At 31.6% G+C, this 23,426-nt stretch overlaps 1 protein-coding gene and 1 long non-coding RNA gene across 3 annotated transcripts in view; one reads left to right on the top strand and one right to left on the bottom strand.

Annotated features, from left to right (window-relative positions):
• Window positions 1-16,436, top strand: part of LOC143051877 (guanine nucleotide-binding protein G(q) subunit alpha) — a 33,740-nt gene extending 17,304 nt beyond the window's left edge. For both annotated transcript variants that reach the window (XM_076224869.1, XM_076224870.1), the window contains 4 exons: window positions 642-771; window positions 3,211-3,364; window positions 11,071-11,178; window positions 12,426-16,436. In XM_076224869.1, the coding sequence (XP_076080984.1) occupies window positions 642-771; window positions 3,211-3,364; window positions 11,071-11,178; window positions 12,426-12,508 (475 nt within the window). In that variant the 3' untranslated portion in view covers window positions 12,509-16,436. The remainder of the gene's footprint in view (window positions 1-641; window positions 772-3,210; window positions 3,365-11,070; window positions 11,179-12,425) is intronic.
• Window positions 16,437-17,998: 1,562 nt separating this feature from the next.
• On the bottom strand, window positions 17,999-18,689 carry LOC143051878 (uncharacterized). The gene is made up of 2 exons (XR_012970933.1): window positions 18,365-18,689; window positions 17,999-18,316 (listed from the first exon to the last, which is right to left on the bottom strand). It is a non-coding gene; the product is annotated as an uncharacterized LOC143051878 (long non-coding RNA).
• Between the last annotated feature and the right edge of the window lie 4,737 nt (window positions 18,690-23,426).

Raw genomic sequence — 23,426 nt, forward strand, 5'->3', positions numbered from 1 at the left:
TAATACTGTACTACACTGTACTATGTATATTGAAATAAATTATTCAGTTTAAATTATATTTCTGATTCTGTGAACACTGAACATAACATCGATTCTACATACTTCAGTACTGATGATGTATCTTCTGACTTGTGATTACTGGCGACGCGTTAGCGGAGACAGTAAACGGGTATTTGCAACCATCAAATCCCCAATTGATGCCGTCGGAGCTTTAAATACAATATTGTTATCTCCATTCTAATGAAACGAACTGAAACAACGTTAAAACATGTATTTAAAATTTGTCATATGCAGTCTGCGCTTGTGTGTACGTCCCATAGCATCAATTGTCAATTGATGCCATGTAAGAAAGTGACGTTATCCAATCAAAATGAACGTTACAAACGTTGTTGCATTAGAATTGATTTTGCATATGCAAGTTCCAAAGTCATTCAAAGCGTACATGTATACATACACTTGCATGAAGTTGATTTCTACACAATGCAACTCATTTGTCAACAGTTCATTTGTATGAATAAGAAACTAAATCAAGTAAGGTAAAGCACTTAAATGTTAAAATTTAAATTTGTTATTTATTTAAGGGATTATATAGGTGGTTAGTAATATAGAAAAATGTATTTTTATTGTTTTTTATTTTCCAGAATGGTTGATGTAGGGGGCCAGAGGTCTGAAAGACGTAAATGGATCCATTGTTTTGAAAATGTAACGTCCATCATGTTCCTAGTCGCCTTAAGTGAATATGACCAAGTCTTAGTGGAATCTGATAATGAAGTAAGTAAGGTTAATTACTGGGGTCAAAGGGTCATAATGTAAGTACAATCAATTACTTGGGATCAAATGGTCATGGAGTACGTACAATCAATTACTGTGGATACATTGTTATCCGTTGGATTTTGTGGTTGCGAGGGAACCATGCAGTGGCGGATCCAGAACTTTTCATAATGGGGGAAGGGGGGCCTGCTCCAGTCATGCTTTAGTGATTCCCTAAATAATCAACCAAATTTTCCCACAAAAGGGGGGACGGGCTATGCCATGATTTAAAACTTTCAAAAAATTACAAATTTTCTATAGATATAAATTTATGAACATTTGTGGTTTAGGTGACTATACACAAACATTGGTACTCGACAGATAATAATGAATCCAGGTATTGTGATACTCAAGAAGCTGCATTATTTGCATCATTAAAAACATCGCAATTATTTCTGAATTTTTAGTACTTGGGCCATAAAAAAGAATAGGTTTGTTTGCCCAAACCCTACATACCCAGAAAAAATCTGCCTACTCAAATTCTTTTTTGTCCTGATTTGAAGAAGTTTTTTTTTTAATCTGATAGGCATGAAGACTAACAGGCACGTAGCTCCCTATACGCTAACACGCAGTTGCGTGCACATCGATTCGGCAAGCAAAAAATATACCAAAATAAAAATTTATAAATTAATTATGGTTAAAAGAAACACATATGTTGTCACTTTTTTAATTGATGAACTGTCATTAAATAATGGCATTTCAAAATAAACATTTTATTGGAGATCATGTAAAAATCGGACAGTAACTTGTATCTTTTACCAGATTTGAATTTATTATACTCAGTCTAAGACGTGTAGTTTCGGAGCACATTTTACAGAGTACGTACGGCTTATCTGTTGGCGATGCGATGTACCAATCGACCATTAGATTTATCGAAACCCTTTGATATTATTGAAAATATGCTGAGGTAATGTATTCGACAGACTACCAGAGCCAATCACCCTGAAAACACGCCAAAACAGCATTCGAAAGTCTCATTATATAGTGCGTTCACACACGTAGACCATATGATAATGGAATTGGAGAGTAGAGGGTGTCTGGTATTATCAGAAAATAGCTTCTTTGTGTCGTATCTGCTTCCTCGTGTTGTAGGACATATAACCAACGAATAATTCTCAACATTGTCTGAGACATACAAAATGACCTAGCATGTATTTGGCAGACAATTTCAATTGGGAGGTCGCTCGATGGAGAACACGTACGCTGGTTTATAACATCTCGCGAGTGCTAACATGCAGATCTATCAGTGTATTAAGTCTGTTGAAAACAAATGTACGATCAACAATGAACAACAACAGGTTATCATCGCTAGCATTACTGCATATTGATCGGGATTTCAGTGTGAATGTTGACAAAGTAATGGAGAAGTTCGTTTCTGCTTAGACCCAAAGATCAGATTTTGGTCAATGTTGAGTAAATTCTGTAATTCAAAAATGTGTTGTTTATGTATTAAATTAACCATGATTTACTCTATTCAGAAGATTCAAGTATTCATATCTAAATGTAGCTCCTCTTTAAACCGTCCTATGACTGAAAAACGAAAAAAAACATTTTTCTTCATTAAAGGGTCCCAAAAAATTTTCAGTAGTTGCTTTCACATCGTTTTCTTCTAGCTACGCCCCTGACTAATAAACACCTGATACTTCAATTTCTTTTAAAAAAAAAAATGCCTACCTACCTACCCACTGTCTCAACCTTTGGGTAGGGTTTGGGCAAATCAAAATTTTTTTTTTATTGTGGCCATGGTCAGAATCATTGAAAGAATAATAGAAATTTGTCATTTACACTGACTTAATCAGCTCGTCTTAGCAGGGTGATTTGATATTATAATTTGTTGCTGATAAAGTCATTATAGAAAATAAAAAAGATCGTTTTGATTCTTGTCTATACAAAAATATAAGTATAGATAAAATTTATGTTGTGAGTAACCCAACAACACAGACAAGATTATGCCATCAATGAACAATTGTCTATAGATATAAGTGCAATTGAGACAACTCTCAATCCAAGACATAATTTGTAAAAGTAAACCATTATAGCTCAGAGTATGGTCTTAAACACAGAGCCTTGATTCACACCGAACAGCAAGCTTTAAAAGGCCTAAAAAAATGACTAGTGTAAAACCATTTGACATGTTAAAACAGGAAAACCAAGGGTCTATATAAAAACCATGAAACAAAGAACATTTGTGCTTATGAACCACATCAACAAACGACCAAAAATAGTGGAGTCAAAGACAACGACCAAAAATAGTGGAGTCAAAGACAACGACCAAAAATAGTGGAGTCAAAGAAAAAGAAGTCAAAAGCATAACATAGGAAAAGGTTCATAGTTCCAGGATTAAAATGTTTGTTTCCATGGTTTTAGAACTCTTCAGTTATCCTCTTTCTTCCATTTCAGAATCGTATGGAGGAATCTAAAGCATTGTTTAGGACCATTATCACATACCCATGGTTCCAGAACTCCTCAGTAATCCTCTTTCTCAACAAGAAAGATCTCCTAGAAGAGAAAATTATGCTATCACATTTGGTAGATTACTTTCCTGAATTTGATGGTGAGTTTAGAATTAGTATTGGAGGAAAAAGTAAAATCACAAAAATACTGAACTCCGCGGAAAATTCAAAATGGAAAGTCCCAAATTAAATGGCAAAATCAAATAATTAAACACATCAAACGAATGGACAACAACTGTCATCTTTCTGACTTGGTACAGGCATTTTCAAATGTAGAAAATGGTGGATTGAACCTGGTTTTATAGCTAGCTAAACCTCTCACTTATATGACAGTCTTTAGTTCTAGGTGGAAATGCTCATGTTAAGGATGCTTGCTACTCAGTTTCAAAGTAACAAGCTTTTTAAAAGACCATAACAAAATGATATTGTATGAATAACAGAACTAAAAAAAGCTGGAAAAAGTAAAGGGTCCATGTGCTTGTTGTTCAAGCTATAAGTTCAACAAGTTGTGGAGAATTTTTTTGAGAAATGATTCTCTCTAGATTTTTCATACATTTAACATTGGCAACTTTTCTTTCAAAAACAATGAAAAAATAATGATTTTATAAGATTTTCAAATGTATATGTGGTTGTTTAAACTATATATGTTATAAAATTATGAAAAGAAAAGTAGTGGGAGAAAGTTTATTGGAAAAAAAACTGAGGATTCTGAATATCTTACAAAAATTCCAAAACAAAAGGAGTGAATATCTTTAAGGATGTTTGCTACTCTGTTTAAAAATAACAAGCTTTATAAAAGACTGTTTTAAATTTATAGTATATAAATAAAGGAACTAAAAAAGCAGAAAAAATGAAGGGTCCGTGTGCTTGTTTTCAAAATATAAGCCATTGAAAATTTGGCAGGAAATAATTCTCTCTAGATTTTTCTTACATTTAACATCGGCACCTTTTTTGTTAAATCTATGGAAAAAATAACAAGGATTTTATAAGATTTTGAAATATGGCCTTTTAAACTATATGTGATAAAAATATGAAAAGAAAAGTAGGGGTTAGTGGGCAAATTTGTTTAATGTTAATACATGGATAAAACCAGAGGATTTTAAAAATCTGGCAAAAAGTAAAAAATAGAGGAGCAAACATCCTTAAGAGAATGTTTTGATCATTTGGCCACTTTTTCAAAGGACAGGTCGAAAAGAAAAACATTCATAATCATTATATAAAACTATTATTAGTTCGATTGAATTGACAATGGTACATTTCTTGACACCCTCAGTGGCAATGTAACTACATCATGTACACTATGTGGGAGGTTGTTTTATGTGTTAAAGGACTTGTACAGGTGTTAAATGGGTCATGATTTATGTGTTTTACATATTACTTATGACATGGAAAAGTAGTTTTACAGTAAAATCTACATAAGACATGTAAGATTAGAAATTTACCTTTACTGTAAAATCTAGATAAGATTAGAAATTTAGTTTTACAGTAAAATCTACATAAGATTAGAATTTTAATTTTACTGTAAAATCTACATAAGATTAGAAATTAAGTTTTACTGTAAAATCTACATAAGATCAGAAATTAAGTTTTACTGTAAAATCTACACAAGATTAGAAATTTAGTCTTACAGTAAAATCTACATAAGATTAGAAATTTAGTCTTACAGTAAAATCTACATAAGATTAGAAATTTAGTTTAACAGTAAAATCTAAATAAAACTGTTGGATTTTGCTTGACAAATAAATTGACATAGTCTAGATCTGTATCTCTATGTTAGCTTTCTGAAGTCGAATAACAAAGTGGGATGCAATGGTTTTTATGTATTCTTAAAAATTTTTAGGCCATCTTTCCCTATACTTTATTTTTCGAACGATTATTTCTGTCTAATATCTGCATAGCTGTTTTGAATAAAAAATCTTTTGAAAAATATTTCAAATCCTGCTGATTTTTAAAATGAATTGTATTTAAACAAGAAATTTTAAGTCGGAAAACAGTGTTTGTTTGAACATTAAAGGGAAATTCCGCGATTTTTTACTTATCATCTAATTATGTTCATCTTAACATAAAAAACACATTTGCAAAGTTTTAAATTTATATTCCTTCTAATAACGGAGAAAATCAAGTATTTGTAACTTTTTTGGTTGAATTCTCGAGTGGGTCGTGACGTATTAGCCCGATTTATTGAATTCTGGGAAAAAATAAAATCTGTTTAACTCTTATAGCTTATCGACAATATACGTAATTAAAAGCGCACAGCTGACGAATGGTCGAAGTTATAAACCACAATATAAGAATGAACGAAAGTGAATATGCATATATATATACCGTTTTGTATTGATTGAATTAAACTCCTATAAAATTATCTCTAGTAAATGTTTTTGAATAAATTTAATTAATTATTGTTGAGATTTTTTTCATAAAATATTTATTGAACATTTTTACTGATATTGAACTGAAAATATTTCAGTTCTATTTACCGTTATTGTTTTGATAATCATTTCAATGCAACTAATGTGTGAGCAGAGTGTGTATATTATTTTGTAAAGGTCACTGTATATTTCTCGGCTTGAGGTCAATTCGTTTACCTTGTAGCTATTTAGCCGCAGGTGTGAGTTCAAGCGTACACAGGTATAAATGTTGTTATTTGGAAAGGCTAAATAGAAAGGATTAGAGTATATGCTGTCATGATGTTAATACACTAAGATTAAATACACGATGAGAATAAAGATACAATAATTAAATTGTGTAAATTAATTGAAAATAAAATTCAGATTCGTAATTCCGAAAGTGTATAAAAATAAAAGGAAACAATTTTTGATTACTTTCTTAGCGGCAATTGGCGTAAAGATTCAAATATGAAGCAAAAAATAGTAGTTTTAATCTTTAATAAAAACTAAATGCAATATTACCCAATTTGATATACCATTGTACATCTGTTTGATATCATTGACCTTACCGGAATTTCTTAACTTGTATTCAAATCTGGCTGTGTTTAAATGCTAATAAAACTATTGCAATTTTAAAGTTTTTAATTGACAAAAAAATACAACATACAACATGCATAATTTTTTTTTAGTTTCTTTTTAACATTTTATTCTTACATAATTAAATTCATTTGACAATCATTTACACGAACTTTTTGTGAAAAGAATACTAATTATCTAAGCTAAGGCATTACATCTTTTGAGGATTTTTGAGGATTTTTTTTAAAATTCTATGATAATAGTTGTGCAATGTTGAACATGATAGCCGTCATTAATCCAAATAAGTAATACAGTAGTTGTAATAAAAGTTATACTTTAGTCATGCATTACAGATATTGACGAATTTATAATAGTTCGTTCATACATCGTTGTTCATGAAACAATCATTATTAGTATACATGTAAGTTTCCTGACGTATAAGAGCCATTGAGGATGAGCTCCAGAGAAATCAGACTAGTTGCGTTTCGTTCGTTTGTTTGTTGGGAAAGGAGAGGAAATGCAACCGCTTGTACAGATAAACGACAGAATTACCATACAAGCATTTATAGTCAACACAATCAGAAAGAGTTCCCATCGTTAGACGGGGAATATGAAGGCTTCCAAGAATGAACAAGTGACATGTCTAACTCTGAACAGTTAGAGAACAGACTATCGACATCGAACGCTTGTTCTTGATATTTGAAACTGTATGCATATATATACGTATACGTTTATGATATAGTGATGAGTTCTGACAAAAACTAAATTCCTTCATGGTTATATCTTGCCATACGTTTATATTGGTTTGTAAGGTGATTACTCAAAATCGTTATTTGAAAATCCTGTTTGTGAGATGTAGATTCATTTCAATACAGAAATTTCGTCTATATATTTCACAAGTGTATAACACGGAGAAGCTCTGAAGGTTCATTACTCCCATTTTGTTTGGGTGTGAACCATCGATGTTTACAGCAATATCAAGGAATAAGGTGATGATGGTAGAAAGAACTATGGGCGTTATGTGGCAAATATTACATGCATATCGGACAATGAGTTGTCAATCTGTATGAAAAGTTTTCCAATACAACCATATTATTGAGAAGGAATGTTTACATGATATACTCTCGTACTAGTATTACAGGGTTCTTGTGGCGTTCACCTTAGACACACATCGTTTTAACGATGTTTAAAAAAAGACAGAACCAATTTAATGTCATATTTCCCTATTTTTTAAATATAACTAAAATTCTTTTATCTGACAAGAATATCCCTATTTAGCGAACAAGTAATTTATTCTTTTTTCGGTTATTGAATACCAAGAAAGAAAATAAATCCCGAAATTAATTTGAAACTTTGATACTCAAAAGTTTCCCAGCAAAATATTCACATCCCCTGGGGATAATTAGTGTTCGTCCAGTGGCATATATAACAATTGTGATGACGAATTCATTCCTTTGTTTGAGAACAATCTTATTGAAATATAAATCTGTGATTTTCCTAGGTCCACAGCTTCAATGAACCAAAGCAAAAGTTATACATCGACCTGTATTTAAATCAAATTGGTTCTCTTCTTCTTTTGGTATACAACTGTAGTCTATCGACATTCGATGATTACATACTGTTGGCATACGTTGGCTAGTCTATTTACAACACTTTTACCCCTATTTATTCAAAATATATGTTTTTTTCTTATGTTCAATGTATACACGTATATATTTTAAATTGCGCTATAGTTCCGTAACTTTATATCCAGTCGTATAAACGAATCGTCGGCAAGTGCGTACATTTTTTTAAATCAATATTTCTGGTCTGTTCCAATCTGTCCTTCACTATTGACAATGACTATATATTACATTTTCCCAAATTCACCCTTTGAAAAAATATTTAAATAGATTTTAATTTCATCAAATCTTATTTTTTGGGTATTATTTATATATTATGAATTATATTCTTTACACCAGAAATGTTATTTATAAACAAGCGTATGAGTTTAGTAATGACAAGTAAGACAGAGTTGTATATTATACATCTGATAGTTCAAAATGGAAAGTTATAAGTTATAAGTTATCAGCCGTGTACACTGATCAATACCTGCAGAAGTGAAACGATGCATGAACTTGCAAGCCCGACAGGAAATCGCTTGAATACCTGGACGTGTCACCTCACACTCCTCACAATACCTTTGGAAGTAATACCTTTAGCCATGCTGGTGATCAGATAAGGGAAGATCAAAATATATTTGAAAAAAGTTTATTACTTTAAAGAATTATGAACAAATTAGATTTTCGAAAACAATTTTCACGGAACACTTATTTATGATTTCAACTTTGACTTTTCACCTAATTCCAATATCAACAGTTTAAAAACAACAGACCATGGTAATTTAAAAAAAGTAAGAATATTTTCCGTATCAAGTTAGTTAGTCGTATTAAACAACCGTACGATTGACAAGATATCGACACGCAATTACGACTACATCGGTTACTGTAGTTTTGTTTCTTTGTGGTTTATAGACATATCGTTTTTTATTCATCGAGAAAGAAGACAAGATGGCGGATCTCGGAGAATTGATACTCTAAATTTAAAATCGATGGTGATCGCTTATCGAGCGGAATAAAACTTTAATATCTATGAATTTGAACATTTTTATACAGAATGAACATAATATCAATTTTTGATTTTTTTGCGAAGTTTCCCTTTAACAAATACAGAAATTGCAAGGAATGTTAGGTTAAATGTATAGTCCAACATTTTACCTTCAGGCATGTAGTCAAAAAAGTTGTATTTTTATCTAGAAAAGATGATTGGGTCATCAACTTACATCATCATGATCATTGTACATTGTATTTTAAGAAAACTGATTCAGGAGTATAAATTTATAGGAAGCTTTTCTGGCATTTATGAAGGTCTGGATGAGAGGTCCTTCGTTTCTTTATTCTTTAGATATTTAAGTTATTTTTTTATTTTTTTTAATCCATAATATTTTAGTGTAGTTCTTCTCTGGTTATATTTTCACCCATAATTCTCTATCTATATATAATTTAATTGTGGATGTAACGCGTCTTCTGATTGGCTGACATTATTTTGTTATGAGCCCATAGACATAATTTAGTCATGTGACCCAGGGGTGTGGAAATGCTATGCCCGACTCGCCCGACTCGTACATTTGAACAACCGGACAAGTAATTATTTTTGTCTTGGTTGCCCGTGGACAAGTAAAAAAATATACAACATGTACAAGACAAAGTTCAAATCCAACAAAAACATAAAATTAATTTCAAAACGTATAAAGATGTTTAATTTATGTAAAAGAAACCAATCTTCAGCAAGTAAAAACATCAATGTTCATGACGATAAATATTACATGATACTGGAAATAGATCGATTGCCAAAATAAATAAAAATAAGTATGCGAACAAGAGTCGCGTAACATTGCATTGGCTTTGTCCATTGACCCTGGATCGTCGATTAAGTTTTATCCATCATTTACCGGTTGTGTCATTTCTTTAGATTTTGTATCGAGATTCAGATTGACAAATACGTTATAAAAAGCTGGGCAAGCAAGACAAAAGAATCATGAGTGGAGTAGAAAACCTTAAATGCAAACGGAGGACACATAGTATTTAAAAAAAAAAAAAATCACTGTCCTCAAATTTAGTATATTATGTACCTACTGGCTACAATTTTTATTCCAAAACTGCTGCAAAGTTGTCCTATACATGTCATTTCATTGGTTGGTTTGCTGTTTGGTTTCTGTCCCACTGATGTTAACCCATTTCCTTCTTTCCTAATTTTTTACACATATAAACAAATGGATTTCATTCGTTTGTGATGCACAATAGTGCTAAGTAAGAATCATATATTAGCTAACAAGAAATACTTCAATATTTATTGGGATCATCAGGGCAAGTAAATTTTTTTCCGGACAAGTAAAATTTTTAGTTTTACTTGCCCAGGGACAAGTGCTCACAACAAATATTTCCACACCCCTGTGACCGTGACGTCATCAACGTTTTTTTACATGGTTTTCTACGGTTTAAAATGGAATTTAGAATTAAATTATAAGAAATGACTGGAATATTTTTCTGTCTATTCAAAATAACCTAAAAATGTGGTGCACTCTGTTAAATAACTCGCTACGCGCGTTATTCAGTGTTCACCAAATTTTTTATGTTATTTTTTCATAGACAGAAAAATATATTACAGTCATTCCTTAAATATTTCAGCAGTCCTATTATCCTCTATTCTGTATTTGTTTGGACTATCATTAATGTATGCACATTTTTAGTATGAAGCGCTTTTACAAAATGTACTTCGGTCGACGCTTTTACACCCCAATGAAGTTACAAAAAGAAGCATTCAATTCTTAATAGAAATATTCTAGAATTGTGAACTAATGGTTATAGCATTATAAAATTTAAGATGAAAATCTAAAAATAAACCTTATGCTCTTTCATAAAACCTTTACTCTTTTCCTTGAATGTGACCTACAGAATTAGGTCTGATCACTCGAGTCTACAGGATTTGGAGTAACATGGGATTGGTTTTTGGTGGTGTTCATGGTACTCAGACTTCAGTCATACCACATGTATAGTCATACCACATGTATATGTATTATTCAGATATTTTTAAAAACAAGATTGACCACTATGCTAAAAAGTAAAATGGAGAATAAATACAAAAGAGGGGCGAAAGATACCAGAGGGACATTCAAACTCATAGATCATGCTCTTTGAATGCAACAAAGGATGCATGGTCAGCAAGAGATTTTATATAAGATAAAATTTTTATATATAACAAAAAACTTTCTACTAAATCTGTCATCTGTTTTTCTTTTGTTTCAGGTGCAAAGAAGGATGCACAGGCAGCACGAGAGTTTATTTTAAGGATGTTTGTCGATTTAAATCCTGACCCAGACAAGATCATATATTCTCATTTTACATGTGCAACAGGTAAGGATGTTTGTCGATTTAAATCCTGACCCAGACAAGATCATATATTCTCATTTTACATGTGCAACAGGTATGATTTATTTTCTGAGGGGCCTCCGTGGCCTAAGTAGTTACTACTGTAATCACAAGCTAGTCAGCACTGAGGTTGTGAGTTCAAACCCTGCTCATGCGGATGCACTTTACTCGATTCTTAATTTACTACACAGGATTGTCAGTTTTCCAATCGAAGGTCAATGGTTTTCTCCGGCGCCTTAGCTTCCTCCACGAATAAAAACTGGCCGCCACAAAAAAGCCTAAATGCGGTGCTGAAAAGTCACTTTAAAACACAAAAAATTAAATCTATCAATCAAAACTATTGAATGTAAAATATATTTAGAGTAGAGATTGAAGGCAAACCATTTTGTCTCTGACTTGATAGTCCTTTTTCAGGGATGAATCTCTAGCAAACAACATAGAACAGTCAGATTAACATTCTTTTACATTCCTTAAAGTGCACGTTTTAAGCAGTTATCAATTATAGTAATGTACTCAAATATTCAAGTTACAAAATGATAGGTAGGGCTATAACAAAACTATTTTATAAAAAAAATTGTAAAGCTGTGCAAGGGTAGACTATAATTATTTACAGCATATTTTTTTATAAATATTTTGATACGAGCATCACTGATGAGTCTTGTGTAGACGAAACGCACGTCTGGCGTACTAAATTATAATCCTGGTACCTTTGATAACTATTAGATTAAACATATTTCCATTGTGTGTTCCTCTACCAAATACAATGCAATCTTTATAATTGAGCAGTGTAATTTGTTGTTTCTTGTCTTAATAGTTTCAGGAAAATCAGTCTGTATAGTTATTAGTTTTACTGAGGATTCATTATTATTTGTTGGATACCAATTTTCGTGGGTAAAGTTGAACAACGAATTCAAAAATTCTACAAATTAAATATTTTCTCTAGATTGGCAAACCCACGAAATCAAATATCAACGAAAATGCAAGTTTTCCACAATCCACAAACATTTGTACCCACGAAAATAGATGAATCCACAGTCAATTGACACATTAAATATTTTTCCTTGAAATATGTGTTTTATGAACCAAGAAGTTTGATCCACGTAGCTTTCGAGGATGTTTCTCTCTTAAATTGCTTTTCTGTTTACAGATTAAAAAATATTCCTTGAAGTTATATGTTTAATGTACCAAGAAGTTTGATGTCTCTCTCTAAATTTTTCCTTTTCTGTTTACAGATACAGAAAATATTAGGTTCGTATTTGCAGCCGTAAAGGATACGATTCTGCAACTGAATTTAAAGGAATATAATTTAGTGTGAGAAGACAATTATTCAGACCATTACGTAGTTCCATGGAAACGTGAAAAAGTGGCCTTGGTCAGAAATAAACTATACTTTATATGACAGCTAGTATGTTTATATGTGTTGTCATGGAGATGCATTTGTTGTCATTGGCAACCATCATCATCACTTAGCAACTAAATATGTCGAACATCTTGCTGAACGTCCCAAATATGTTGTGTTTCTTTGTGGAACGGCGGAAAGAAAGTGAAAAAGGGAGATGACTGCTAACTCTATTTTGTTATTTTTCTGGACGACGGCAAATGTCATGAGAGATCGTTGCCGATGGCGAAACCATGGTTACCCAGGATCAGAAATCTGTCTTTCTCTTGTCAGATTTTTTTGTGACTTGGGTTAAGAGACAGATGAGAAGCGTATATGGACCTTTTTTCTAACACTATATTATTATACTAATGGTAAACCTGTTAAAAGTAGATAAATGTCTGAACATAACATGGTTCTCCTGGGTGATAAAAGTTTTGTCCTCAATTTTTTGTTTTATTATTGAGAACAAATATTCATTTCATTGGGATACAGGTATTGTCATTTAATGAATTTTCAAGGGGGAAATGTATGCCTCGTCGTTTCCTTTTTTCCCAGATGCAAATAAAGATAAGATTTTAATCACTGGTGAATCTGTTCGACTGGAAAGAATTGACATCTTATGTTGCCAATAGTGCTACCAAGCACTTTGATTTTAATTTGATAAAGATATCTGTCTTTCTAGTTCTATAGGTTTTTCTTCTAAAAGAATCTTTCATATAGATTCAATATACTTTATATAATTTTATTCACAATTATTCAATTGAGCAATATGTAGGTTTTTTTCTAACAGGTCTAAGTGCATAGAAGACCTATTGCACATAGTTTATTCTTTCTTAAACTTGTACCCATATTCCCTTGAATTGCTGATCAAATTTTTATGATTTTTTATTAAATATTCTATCATGATCCTGGCTTTAACAGTTTTCAAAACCTAAAAGATTAAGAAATCCTTTTTATTGTAATTACTATTTAGCTAAAGATATATGTCTTTTTCTGAACAAAATACAGCTGTACATATAGCTTTGGAGGCGCTTCAAATAACATTATTGGGAAAAATAATTTTCTGAAGATCAGGAATAAGAAATCAATTATTGTATCCTCATTGTTATAGCGAAACCCAAACAATTAAATAAGTCCCAAAAGGGGTAATATTGCTTTTGATAGCTGCAGTTGATTTCCTCCCTGATTTGTACCAAGATGTAAGATTTGTTATTTTCTTTTTCATGAACAACGTAATATTTTAAAATGATATAAATACAACCATTGATAACATCAGGGCCCACATGTCATTGCTATGAATGTTATGCAGGAGGTTTATATTCATAATAATTTATTCCACACATTCAACAGTGTTTACATGTAGCTTTTTTTACATTTTGATTTTTTTTTTCACTGTAAAGATGTATCTCCCTGAGGGTGACACAAAAGAGATATCACCCTGAAAGTGAAAGGGCAACATTACTTTTATCACTTGGTTATATCTCCCTGAGGTTGACACCAAAGTGATATTTCCCTGAGGTCGATAATGCCGCTATATCACCCTGAAAGAGAATGGGCAACATTACTTTTATCACTTGGGTATATCTCCCTGAGGGTGACACCAAAGTGATAATTCTAAGGGCGATAGTGAAAGGGCAACATTACTTTTATCACTTGGTGACCTCCATGTGTTAGTTCAGATGTTCTGTGGTGAATGTAGACTCTATTTATTCTGTATCTGTCTGATAGGAATTCCTTTGTTTTCTATGAGTGTGTATGGCTGTGTATGTGTGTCAGGGGAATTCCCTACTTTCATTTTTGTATTGTGCTATTTTTAGAATGGTCAATTGATTTCAACCAATGAATTTTTTCGTTATAATCGTTTTTGCAGTTAGAGAATCAGGTTTCTGTAAAACAGTATCAGATCACAGGCTTCGTGTAATTGTAACACTTTGGGGTTTTGCTACATTTATTTTGTGCTATTTTTAGATTGGTTTGACATTAATGGTATACAATGTATGTTGGGCATTTTGCTTTAAACAAAATGAACAAAATCTACCTTCATATGGAAAAGATTTTGAAGTTTTTGTTTATTAGATTCGATGTTGAAGATGTATATATGTCAGCTAGTTTTGTATTTTTATTAGTGAATCTTAAAAGAAAAATTGATGTAATAACATATTTTGTGCATTTATGAAAAACTCTTAAATCATTTCTTAGGTGGGAACTGTCTCAAAATGACGTTTTTTTTTTTCAAATGAATATCTAATTTATTTGGCTTTGACCACCCATTCATCTTCAAAATGATCAGAGTTATGATCAGTTATTGTCAAGTACAAAAACTTGCCCACCAACCAAATATAAAAGTGTTCATTTGGAAATAAAAACTGCTTAATTTTGAAAAGTTCCTGAAAATCCTTCAAACAATTTGTGTAGCTGCACTTAACACCACCGAGAAGTTTTTTAGGCAAACCCATGGTAGATTTATTTTTATGTCTTTGAAACACTTTTTTGACCAAATTCTTTTTCTTGCCATACGAACAGGGTCTTCAAGTGCAATATGACGAGTGATATTACAGTGCTATTAAATGTTGCATTCAGTTTTCAAGCCTTCCACTCTTTTTTGTTTCTTTGAAATCAGATGTTTTTTTTCTAGTTTTAAGGGGTAGACCTCAGTTAAGGGAGATAACTTATTAAATCAGTTATGCGTTTGAAAAGTTTCTTCAATTTGTTTTAAGCATTTACCTGAAACAGATTAACAATAATATATGTAAGCTAGAAATATATTTATAAAAATAGTTGGCACAAACGTAGAGTTATTGCCCTTAACCTAGTTTCCTAGTAATCCTGAACTGATTTGTGAAGAGCTTATAAACAAATTTAGGTTTCAATATTTTTGTTTAAGGTATCTGTAGATAAAGGCCTGTATATTTCATTGTATTTTGCAAATGATTTCCTACGCAATCATCGGTGAAGTAATTACAATAGTTCTTTGTTTTTGATCTTTGATAACTGATGAAACAATCAGCCATTTTTTTTCTTTCAAAGAGGTCAATTTACTATAGCAATGAATTTGAGTCACTAAGGATACGACCTTGTGAACTTTGGCATCAAGCTGACATAACCATGGTAACAAACTTATGATGTTAGAAAGATTGAATGAATGCATTTTTTAGATGTTTTCTGTGAGTCTTCAGTTCATAGATATATTTTGTTGGTCTTGCATGAGTGAAAAAAAGGAAAAATAACCTTTCAACCAGACTTTTATATAATGTATTTATCTTAGGGCATGTGGAAGACGCTAGTTAAAACTGTTGTCTCAAATAGTCATTCTTACAATCCATAATTCAAAATGTCCTCCATTTAAGATTTGAAAGATGAAATTCAAAATGGCCTCCATTGAAGACTTGAAGATAAAATTCAAAATGGCCTCCACTGAAGACTTGAAAGATGAAATTCAAAATGGCCTCCACTGAAGACTTGAAAGATGAAATTCAAAATGACCTCCACTGAAGACTTGAAAGATAAAATTCAAAATGGCCTCCACTGAAGACTTGAAAGATAAAAAGTTTAAAGCAACCATAGAAATTTTGGCACTGTTCAAAGAAATCTCTTCTTACAATCCAAAGTTTAAGATGGCGCCTATATGACTACTATTTTTTTTAATACTTTTTTTAAAAACTTTTTCATCTTTTGAAGAATTTAAGATTTCCGCTTGAGTTTTAAGGGCAGGCTGGGATGACTTTGTAGACAATGGTTTTCATTACTGTTCTTTCCTGTCGATTATTTTTTGCGAAATGTTGGTCTTAGTATGAAAGTGCAATATTTTACCATATTTGTAATGTACAATTATCATAGCTAAAATGATGGAACTTTTTTTTTTTAATAAATCATTTTTGCTAAAGTTGTCTCCCCTTAACAGATGGGGCAATCTTTTACAATCTTCATTTGAGATAAACTTTTATATACAGCAGTTCCTAACTCCCTATATTGTTAGGGGATCAACTCCCTAGGGTATCATTTTATCTCCTTATTGATGTATCAATTATTGCATAGGTTTAATTCTAGATGAATTTGTTTGATATATTGTAAGATTACTACCAACCCTTACGATGAAACAGGTCGGGTTGAAGTCATAAAACTTTGCTCAGTGCTCGGAGCAACAAAATCGTGCTAAAAACATAAAATCCAACACTTTGATTGGTTGTACTTGGAGTATGAATACAAATAAACTGACTCGAAAGTTTTATGACTTCAAGGCCAGATATAAATGTGGATTTCCTCCTTACCACAATGGAAAAATCTAATTAAACTCAAAATTCAAACCTGAAATCTTTTCTCGGAAGATATGTTCAATTTGCATGATGATTGAATCTTAAGGTTGATTGCTGTTGCCAATCTATAAGTTTTGCCCATTTTGGAATCGAGGAAATAACAGAATGAGATACTGTGTACCTTAAGTGCACTTTCATGCACCTTTAGTGCACTATCTTGTACTTTTAGTGCACTATCTTGTACTTTTAGTGCACTATCTTGTACTGTTAGTGCACTATCTTGTACTGTTAGTGCACTATCTTGTACTGTTAGTGCACTATCTTGTACATTTAGTGCACTTTTCCTGTCCATTCATCATAAAACCCGGTCAGTTTTATACATCTGGTTGACTTATAACTAATCTTCAGAATGGAGTTTACTTTAGATTTCTTATTTGAAGAAATCTAAATTAAAGAACTCCTTAAAAACACTGTTCAAAGGGAGGTAATACTGTAAATCTTTCTTGCTTTAATTGTATAATAATATAACTGTGTTTATGAATCATATTTATTTGTGAATGGAATGAGATGTTTTTTAAGTTATTATTTGTCACCATAATAATTCGTTTCATTAGGGGATTCCCTACTTTCATTATTGTGCTATTTTTAGAATGAGACTTTGTAAATTGTGATATATTTAACCAGTCAATATATGTCTTTGGGTGTCCAATATGATTGGCCGCTGAAGAAGTTTATACCATGTATATTATAAACAAAGCAATTTTTATCACAAACTAACAAATTACCATGGCAACCATCATGGACACAGAATCGCTTCAGAGTATGAGAATATCTGTTTTGTCTTCAAGACTTTTAAAATTTCCAATCAAACAAACACTGAACGTGTGAATGATAAAATATTTTTGAAGGAGCAGTTTTGAAATGCAATGTATTTATAGTATACACAAATATAGAAAAGTGAATCATTTTACAATTGATAATATTACAAAAAAAAATGAATTTAAGCATGACTTCTCTGATTGCAGAACTCAATTCTAAAATTGAAATACCGTACAGGGTGCAGTTATTGATTTGATCATACTGTGAAATGAATTCTCCCTGGCAATGGTTGCACATGGTGAACATGATATACATACATACAAATATTTAATATCAGCTTTTTGTAACAGAATGGATTTATGTTGTTTCCATGGTCAAGCAATTTTGTCCTAATTTTTAACCTTTGACCTTTCATTCATACTTATGACACACATATTTTTGGTTTGTACAGATTAGAGTCCTCAGGATTTATTTTCTGATAGAATTTGTTGTATTCAGATAGAAGACATTTGAAATTGCTGTTTCAGATCTTAACCTTTCTGTACTTATAATGTCATTAATATATTAGTTTAAGCTTCATAGACTTTTCTCCCAAACAGATTAAAAATTCTGGTGGGCATTATTTTTCATAGTAGCTTGACCAACTGACCTGTACAAAAAGACAACTTACCTGTACAAAAAGACAACAACTAACCTGTACAAAAAGACAACAAGTGACCTGTACAAAAAGACAACAACTAACCTGTACAAAGATGTTTGATGGTTTTGTATTTCTCAATCTCTTACCCTTAAGAAAAGTTTGAAAGGAAATTGGCTTTCCTGTTTCAATCCAATACTATGCTTTTGTTGTATTATATAAAATGGAAGTTGTAGGGCGATGGTTAGGACCCCTTGCAAGTCACAACTCCAGGACAAGACTATTTACCATCTAAATAGAAACTTTAAATGATCTGAATTAAAGAATCGCATAATAAAGTCATCTGACTTCAAACAAGGAAACAAGAGATCATATTCAAAGTGTTTGAAATTATCATTTGAGATAAGTTAAGGATGTACTTAGGTGAGGTTAGGTAAAAATTAAGAAATTAAGAAATTAAAATTGATACTATAAGCTGGTAGAGCATCAGTTAAGGATAAAGATAACCTAAAAATATTAATAGGTCATGGACCTCCTTTTCGAGATATTTGAGATTTAAAATATGGCGGGAAAAGGCTGACTCAGACTTTTACCTTATATTTGCATTGGTATTATTTGGGTCTCAAAACAAAAGAAAGAAAATCAAGAATCTTTTAAAATTTTGGTAAATAACATTGAATAACCTTTCATGACCTTATATGAAAAAATAAATGGGTGTTATGGGGCAAAATATTTTACATTGTATTGTATGGAAAAACACCAAGGAGTCCGAACATTTGACACAAATTCCAAAACCTCACCTAAGTACATCCTTAAGATTAAATGATTGAAAATAATATCCCACTATCACCCTTCATATTAGAGAAACTATCAGCATTAGTCTGAAAAAAACTGCCAAAGGATTTTATTGTGATCAAAACATTCAAGATGGCACCAAAGCTTTTTTCTTTGTCAAAATATGCATCCTACTTTTAAACTAATATAAAAAAAAAAACCTACAGATTTTGACATACAACTTGTCCAACATTTAACCATTGTCCTATCAGTTATAAGTATTCACTGAGAATTTGAAGCTAGGAATTAGCCTTTCGGACAATGACACTCACTCGTTCCACACTTTTGAACTCCTGTAAATCTGGACAAATTGAAAACTTTCCACAATGTTTTTATACCATGTGTGAACCACCCTATTCAAGAGTTATTTTTCATAATCATTTAATTTGACCAGATGACTACACAACTTTTGAGAATTTCTCAATTTTATAACTTATTCACCTTTGCATATCATTCTCTGTCTGTTTGCCTCTTTTAATCTCTTTAGATTCACATGTTAAGATGTTTCTTCATGTAACTAGTCTTTTAACCAATACAAATCAAATGTTCAAAGGTCAAAGTTGAAGGTCAGTGCAATAAATGTCATGCATGAGTAATTTCTAATTGCTAAGTTCAAGGTTGTTTATATTTCACTGCAACCTCTTTTTTGTAACTGTACCAAAAATAAGTGCTAACGTTTAGACCATTCAAAAAAACAATGTTTCAAGGCTTCTTGGGTTTTGTGTAAAAAACTCTAAAATATTATCAAGACTGAAAATTTGTTTATTTAAAACACATTATTTAAAAATTACGAAAATTTTAAACTAACCATAATATTTATGAAATATATCATGATGTCTTATTAAAAAGTAGACTTCTTTTAGATTTTAAAGAAAAAAATATGGAAATCAAGTTTTGAGAAACCTTTTTTGATTGGTCTAAATCTAATTGTTTTACTTGTAGTAAAAAGACTGTAGGTTTGTTAAGCTATGCATCATTGGACCATAATTACCATGTGACATCTGAAACTATGTAATATTGTCTTCACTGTAACTTTATTTTTCATAAGGCTCTGTTTTTTTTGTTTTTGCAATTTTCAATTTTTTTTTTAACTTTTCTTCTTCATAAAATTGCCCTTTGGTAGTACACACAGAATTTGGTAATGCTACTTATATTTTAAGTCAAATATAAGTTCGCTTTCAAATCATATTAAGGAAGATTTGAAAGATAATATTTAATATTAATGGAGGGAAAAAGATCACTTTTTAAAACATTTTGTTCTGAAAAAAAGCATAAAGATAAAATAGATAACTATTGTATTTTAAGCTCTGACGGCACCAATTGGTGATTTGATGGTCGCAAATTAAGTTTACTAGCCACACGTTACCTAGAATACAATATTATTATCTTAATTCTAATGAAACTGACAGAAAACAATGTCAAATCATACATTTAAAACATGTCATATGTCGTCTGCACTTGCACATATGTTTTCATGCATCAATTGTGAATTCATGCCATGAAAATTGGTGACGCTATTCAATCAAAATGAACGTTACAAAAGATGAATTCGTACTCCAGTGATGCATAGCATTAAACTTGGTTTAAGTTTATAAACAGTTTTAACCTCAGGTTTAATCAGTGTCAAAGAATATTGGTTGATCTTCAAAATGATGAAGAATCTTATTTTTTTCATACAGAATTTGAACCAAGTGTAGAAACTATAGTCTTATAATAATTCTGTCGCATTAAATGTAACAAAGCTAATATTTGTACAATTTCTGTTTGTTTTTAGGTATACGTACAACCCGTAACGATTGACCCTGACCTTTGCCAGTTGGTTCATTGACCGCGACATTTGTCAAGGTCAAAGGTCGTACTGAGAAATTTAAAAACAGGAGACAATTTGTGCAGATTAATTTTGAATCTGGGTTGTTTTCCTTTTTGTTCAAATTTTTACGAATTATATAAGAACGATTTGAACAATTTTGAAACAGAGGCTGAGAATATCTGAAGTCAAATGTCAATCTTTACGGGTTGTAAAGCAGTTGTATGTGTCTTAATTTGAGTTGTGAACAGATTTTTATTTTGTTAAAAGAATGTGCTTTTTGTATTGAAACAAAACATGTTTACTTTAAAATGGATGTCATTTGTCAGGAGTTATCTCCCCATTACGGAAATAAAATGCCATCTATTACATGATTAAAATAATCCATTCATAAAACTTGTCTTCTGAGTATTATTAATGCATTTATACCGACTGTGGGAGGGCAGCCAGTCAAGGTCGTTAAACAATTCCAGTAGTAATGCATTTATACTGACTGTGGGAGGGCAGAACAGCCAGTCAAGGTCATTAAATACTTCCAGTAGTAATGCATTTATACTGACTGTGGGAGGGCAGAACAGCCAGTCAAGGTCGTTAAACACTTCCAGTAGTAATGCATTTGTCAAGGTCATTAAACACTTCCAGTAGTAATGCATTTACTCTTTTTATATAAAAATAAGGAGATGTGGTACAATTGCCAATGGAAAAACCATCCATCCAAGTCACAATTTGTAAAAGTACTGTGGATTCATTATTATTCGTTGGATACCAATTTTCATGGATTTCATGGGTACAAGTGAACCGAAAAATGTATATGTTCAACAAATGACATATTTTATATAGTCTTGTACTCAGCCTTTCGCAATAAAAAAAAATAAATATCCAATGAGACAATTCTCCATCCAAGTCACAATTTGTAAAAGTATATCATTATAGGTCAGAGTATGACTTTCAATACAGAGCCTTGGCTCACAATGAACAGTAAGCCATAAAGGGCCCTAAAAATGACTAGTGAGACACCATTTAAACAGGAAACTAATGGTCTAATCTATATTAAAAAAAAAGATTCAGTTATGAACTACATCAGCAAAAGACAAACACTGAACATTAGGTTCCAACACTCATTTAATTTAAAAATACGGAGATGTTGTATAATTACCAACGGGACAAATAGCCAACAAAATTCAAATGAAATTGATGTAAATTAAACCATGCATACAACCCTCAACAATGAGAGAAAATCTGTTAAGTCTGCTATAGAAGACTGAGACATGAAAAATATGAAACAATTTGATTGATAAAACTAACAGCCTAATATAAAAATGCTCACCCTTCCGGAGCATCTGATTTCACTCCCAGTTTTTAGTGGAGTGTGTGTTGTTTCTTATTTACTATTTATAACTGTTGATGTAAATGTCTTTTGGTTTTGTGAGTTCTCGTTTACTGCTTGGTTTGATTGTTATCGTCTTATAACAAAACAATTTACCAGAAACAAATAGGACAAACATGAACCAACGAATGAACAATAGGCTCCTGTATTAACTGTAAGCTTATTTTCAAAACAAACAAAAATAGTGTTCTAAAAATATCAATTAACATCAGTTGCCCCTTGCTTATAATAAAAAGAGATTTGGAAAAAGCATTATGAAGAACAGAGACCCAGTGGTGTAAATAGTTATCAAAGATACCAGGATTACCAGGATTGTCATTTAATACGCCAGAGGCGCGTTTCGTCTACACAAGGCTCATCAGTGACTCACAAATCATAATAGTTAAAAAGCCAAACATGTACAAAATTGAAGAGCATTGAGAATCCAAAATTCCCACAAAGTTGTGCCAAATACGGCTAAGGTTATTTATTACTGGGGTAAAAAAAAATCCTAAGTTTTTGAGAAAAAAAATTTTGTCAACTGGAAATTTATTAAAATGACTATATAATTGATATTCAACAAGACTAAGATAATGCATGAGACAGCTCTCATCCAAGTTATAATTTGTTAAAGTAAACCATTATAGGCAAAAATATGGTTTCAACATGGAGCCTTGGCTCACACCAAACATCAAGCTAAACATGTTCGCATGTATTTTTATTTAGATCATGGTATTCCGTGTTTAGAACTTTGTATTCCTAGCTACACGCGTATATATTGGGCACAGGCGCTTCATGGGTATATGATGCAGATATATTTTGTTTTTGTTGTTGATTAAAATATTGAACTTTCTATATTTATTATACATATCTAGTTTCGAGTGATTTAAACGACTCAAAGAAAAACCTCAATTTTACTATCCATACTAAGAAACAAAGTATAATCGTAAAATTATATAGAAAATTGAATATTTTTATCAACAACAGAAAAATAATAAACAGCTGCGCCATGAGCGCATGATACGCCCGACGTCTTGTGTGGAAGTTTTATGCAATAATCATAAATAGTTTCTGAGAAAGTTTTAAGCAATTACCATTTATTGCTTTTGAGACACGGCGAGACATGTGAAACCAAG

The sequence above is a fragment of the Mytilus galloprovincialis genome, chromosome 11, assembly GCF_965363235.1.
Source record: "Mytilus galloprovincialis chromosome 11, xbMytGall1.hap1.1, whole genome shotgun sequence".
NCBI lineage: Eukaryota > Metazoa > Mollusca > Bivalvia > Mytilida > Mytilidae > Mytilus > Mytilus galloprovincialis.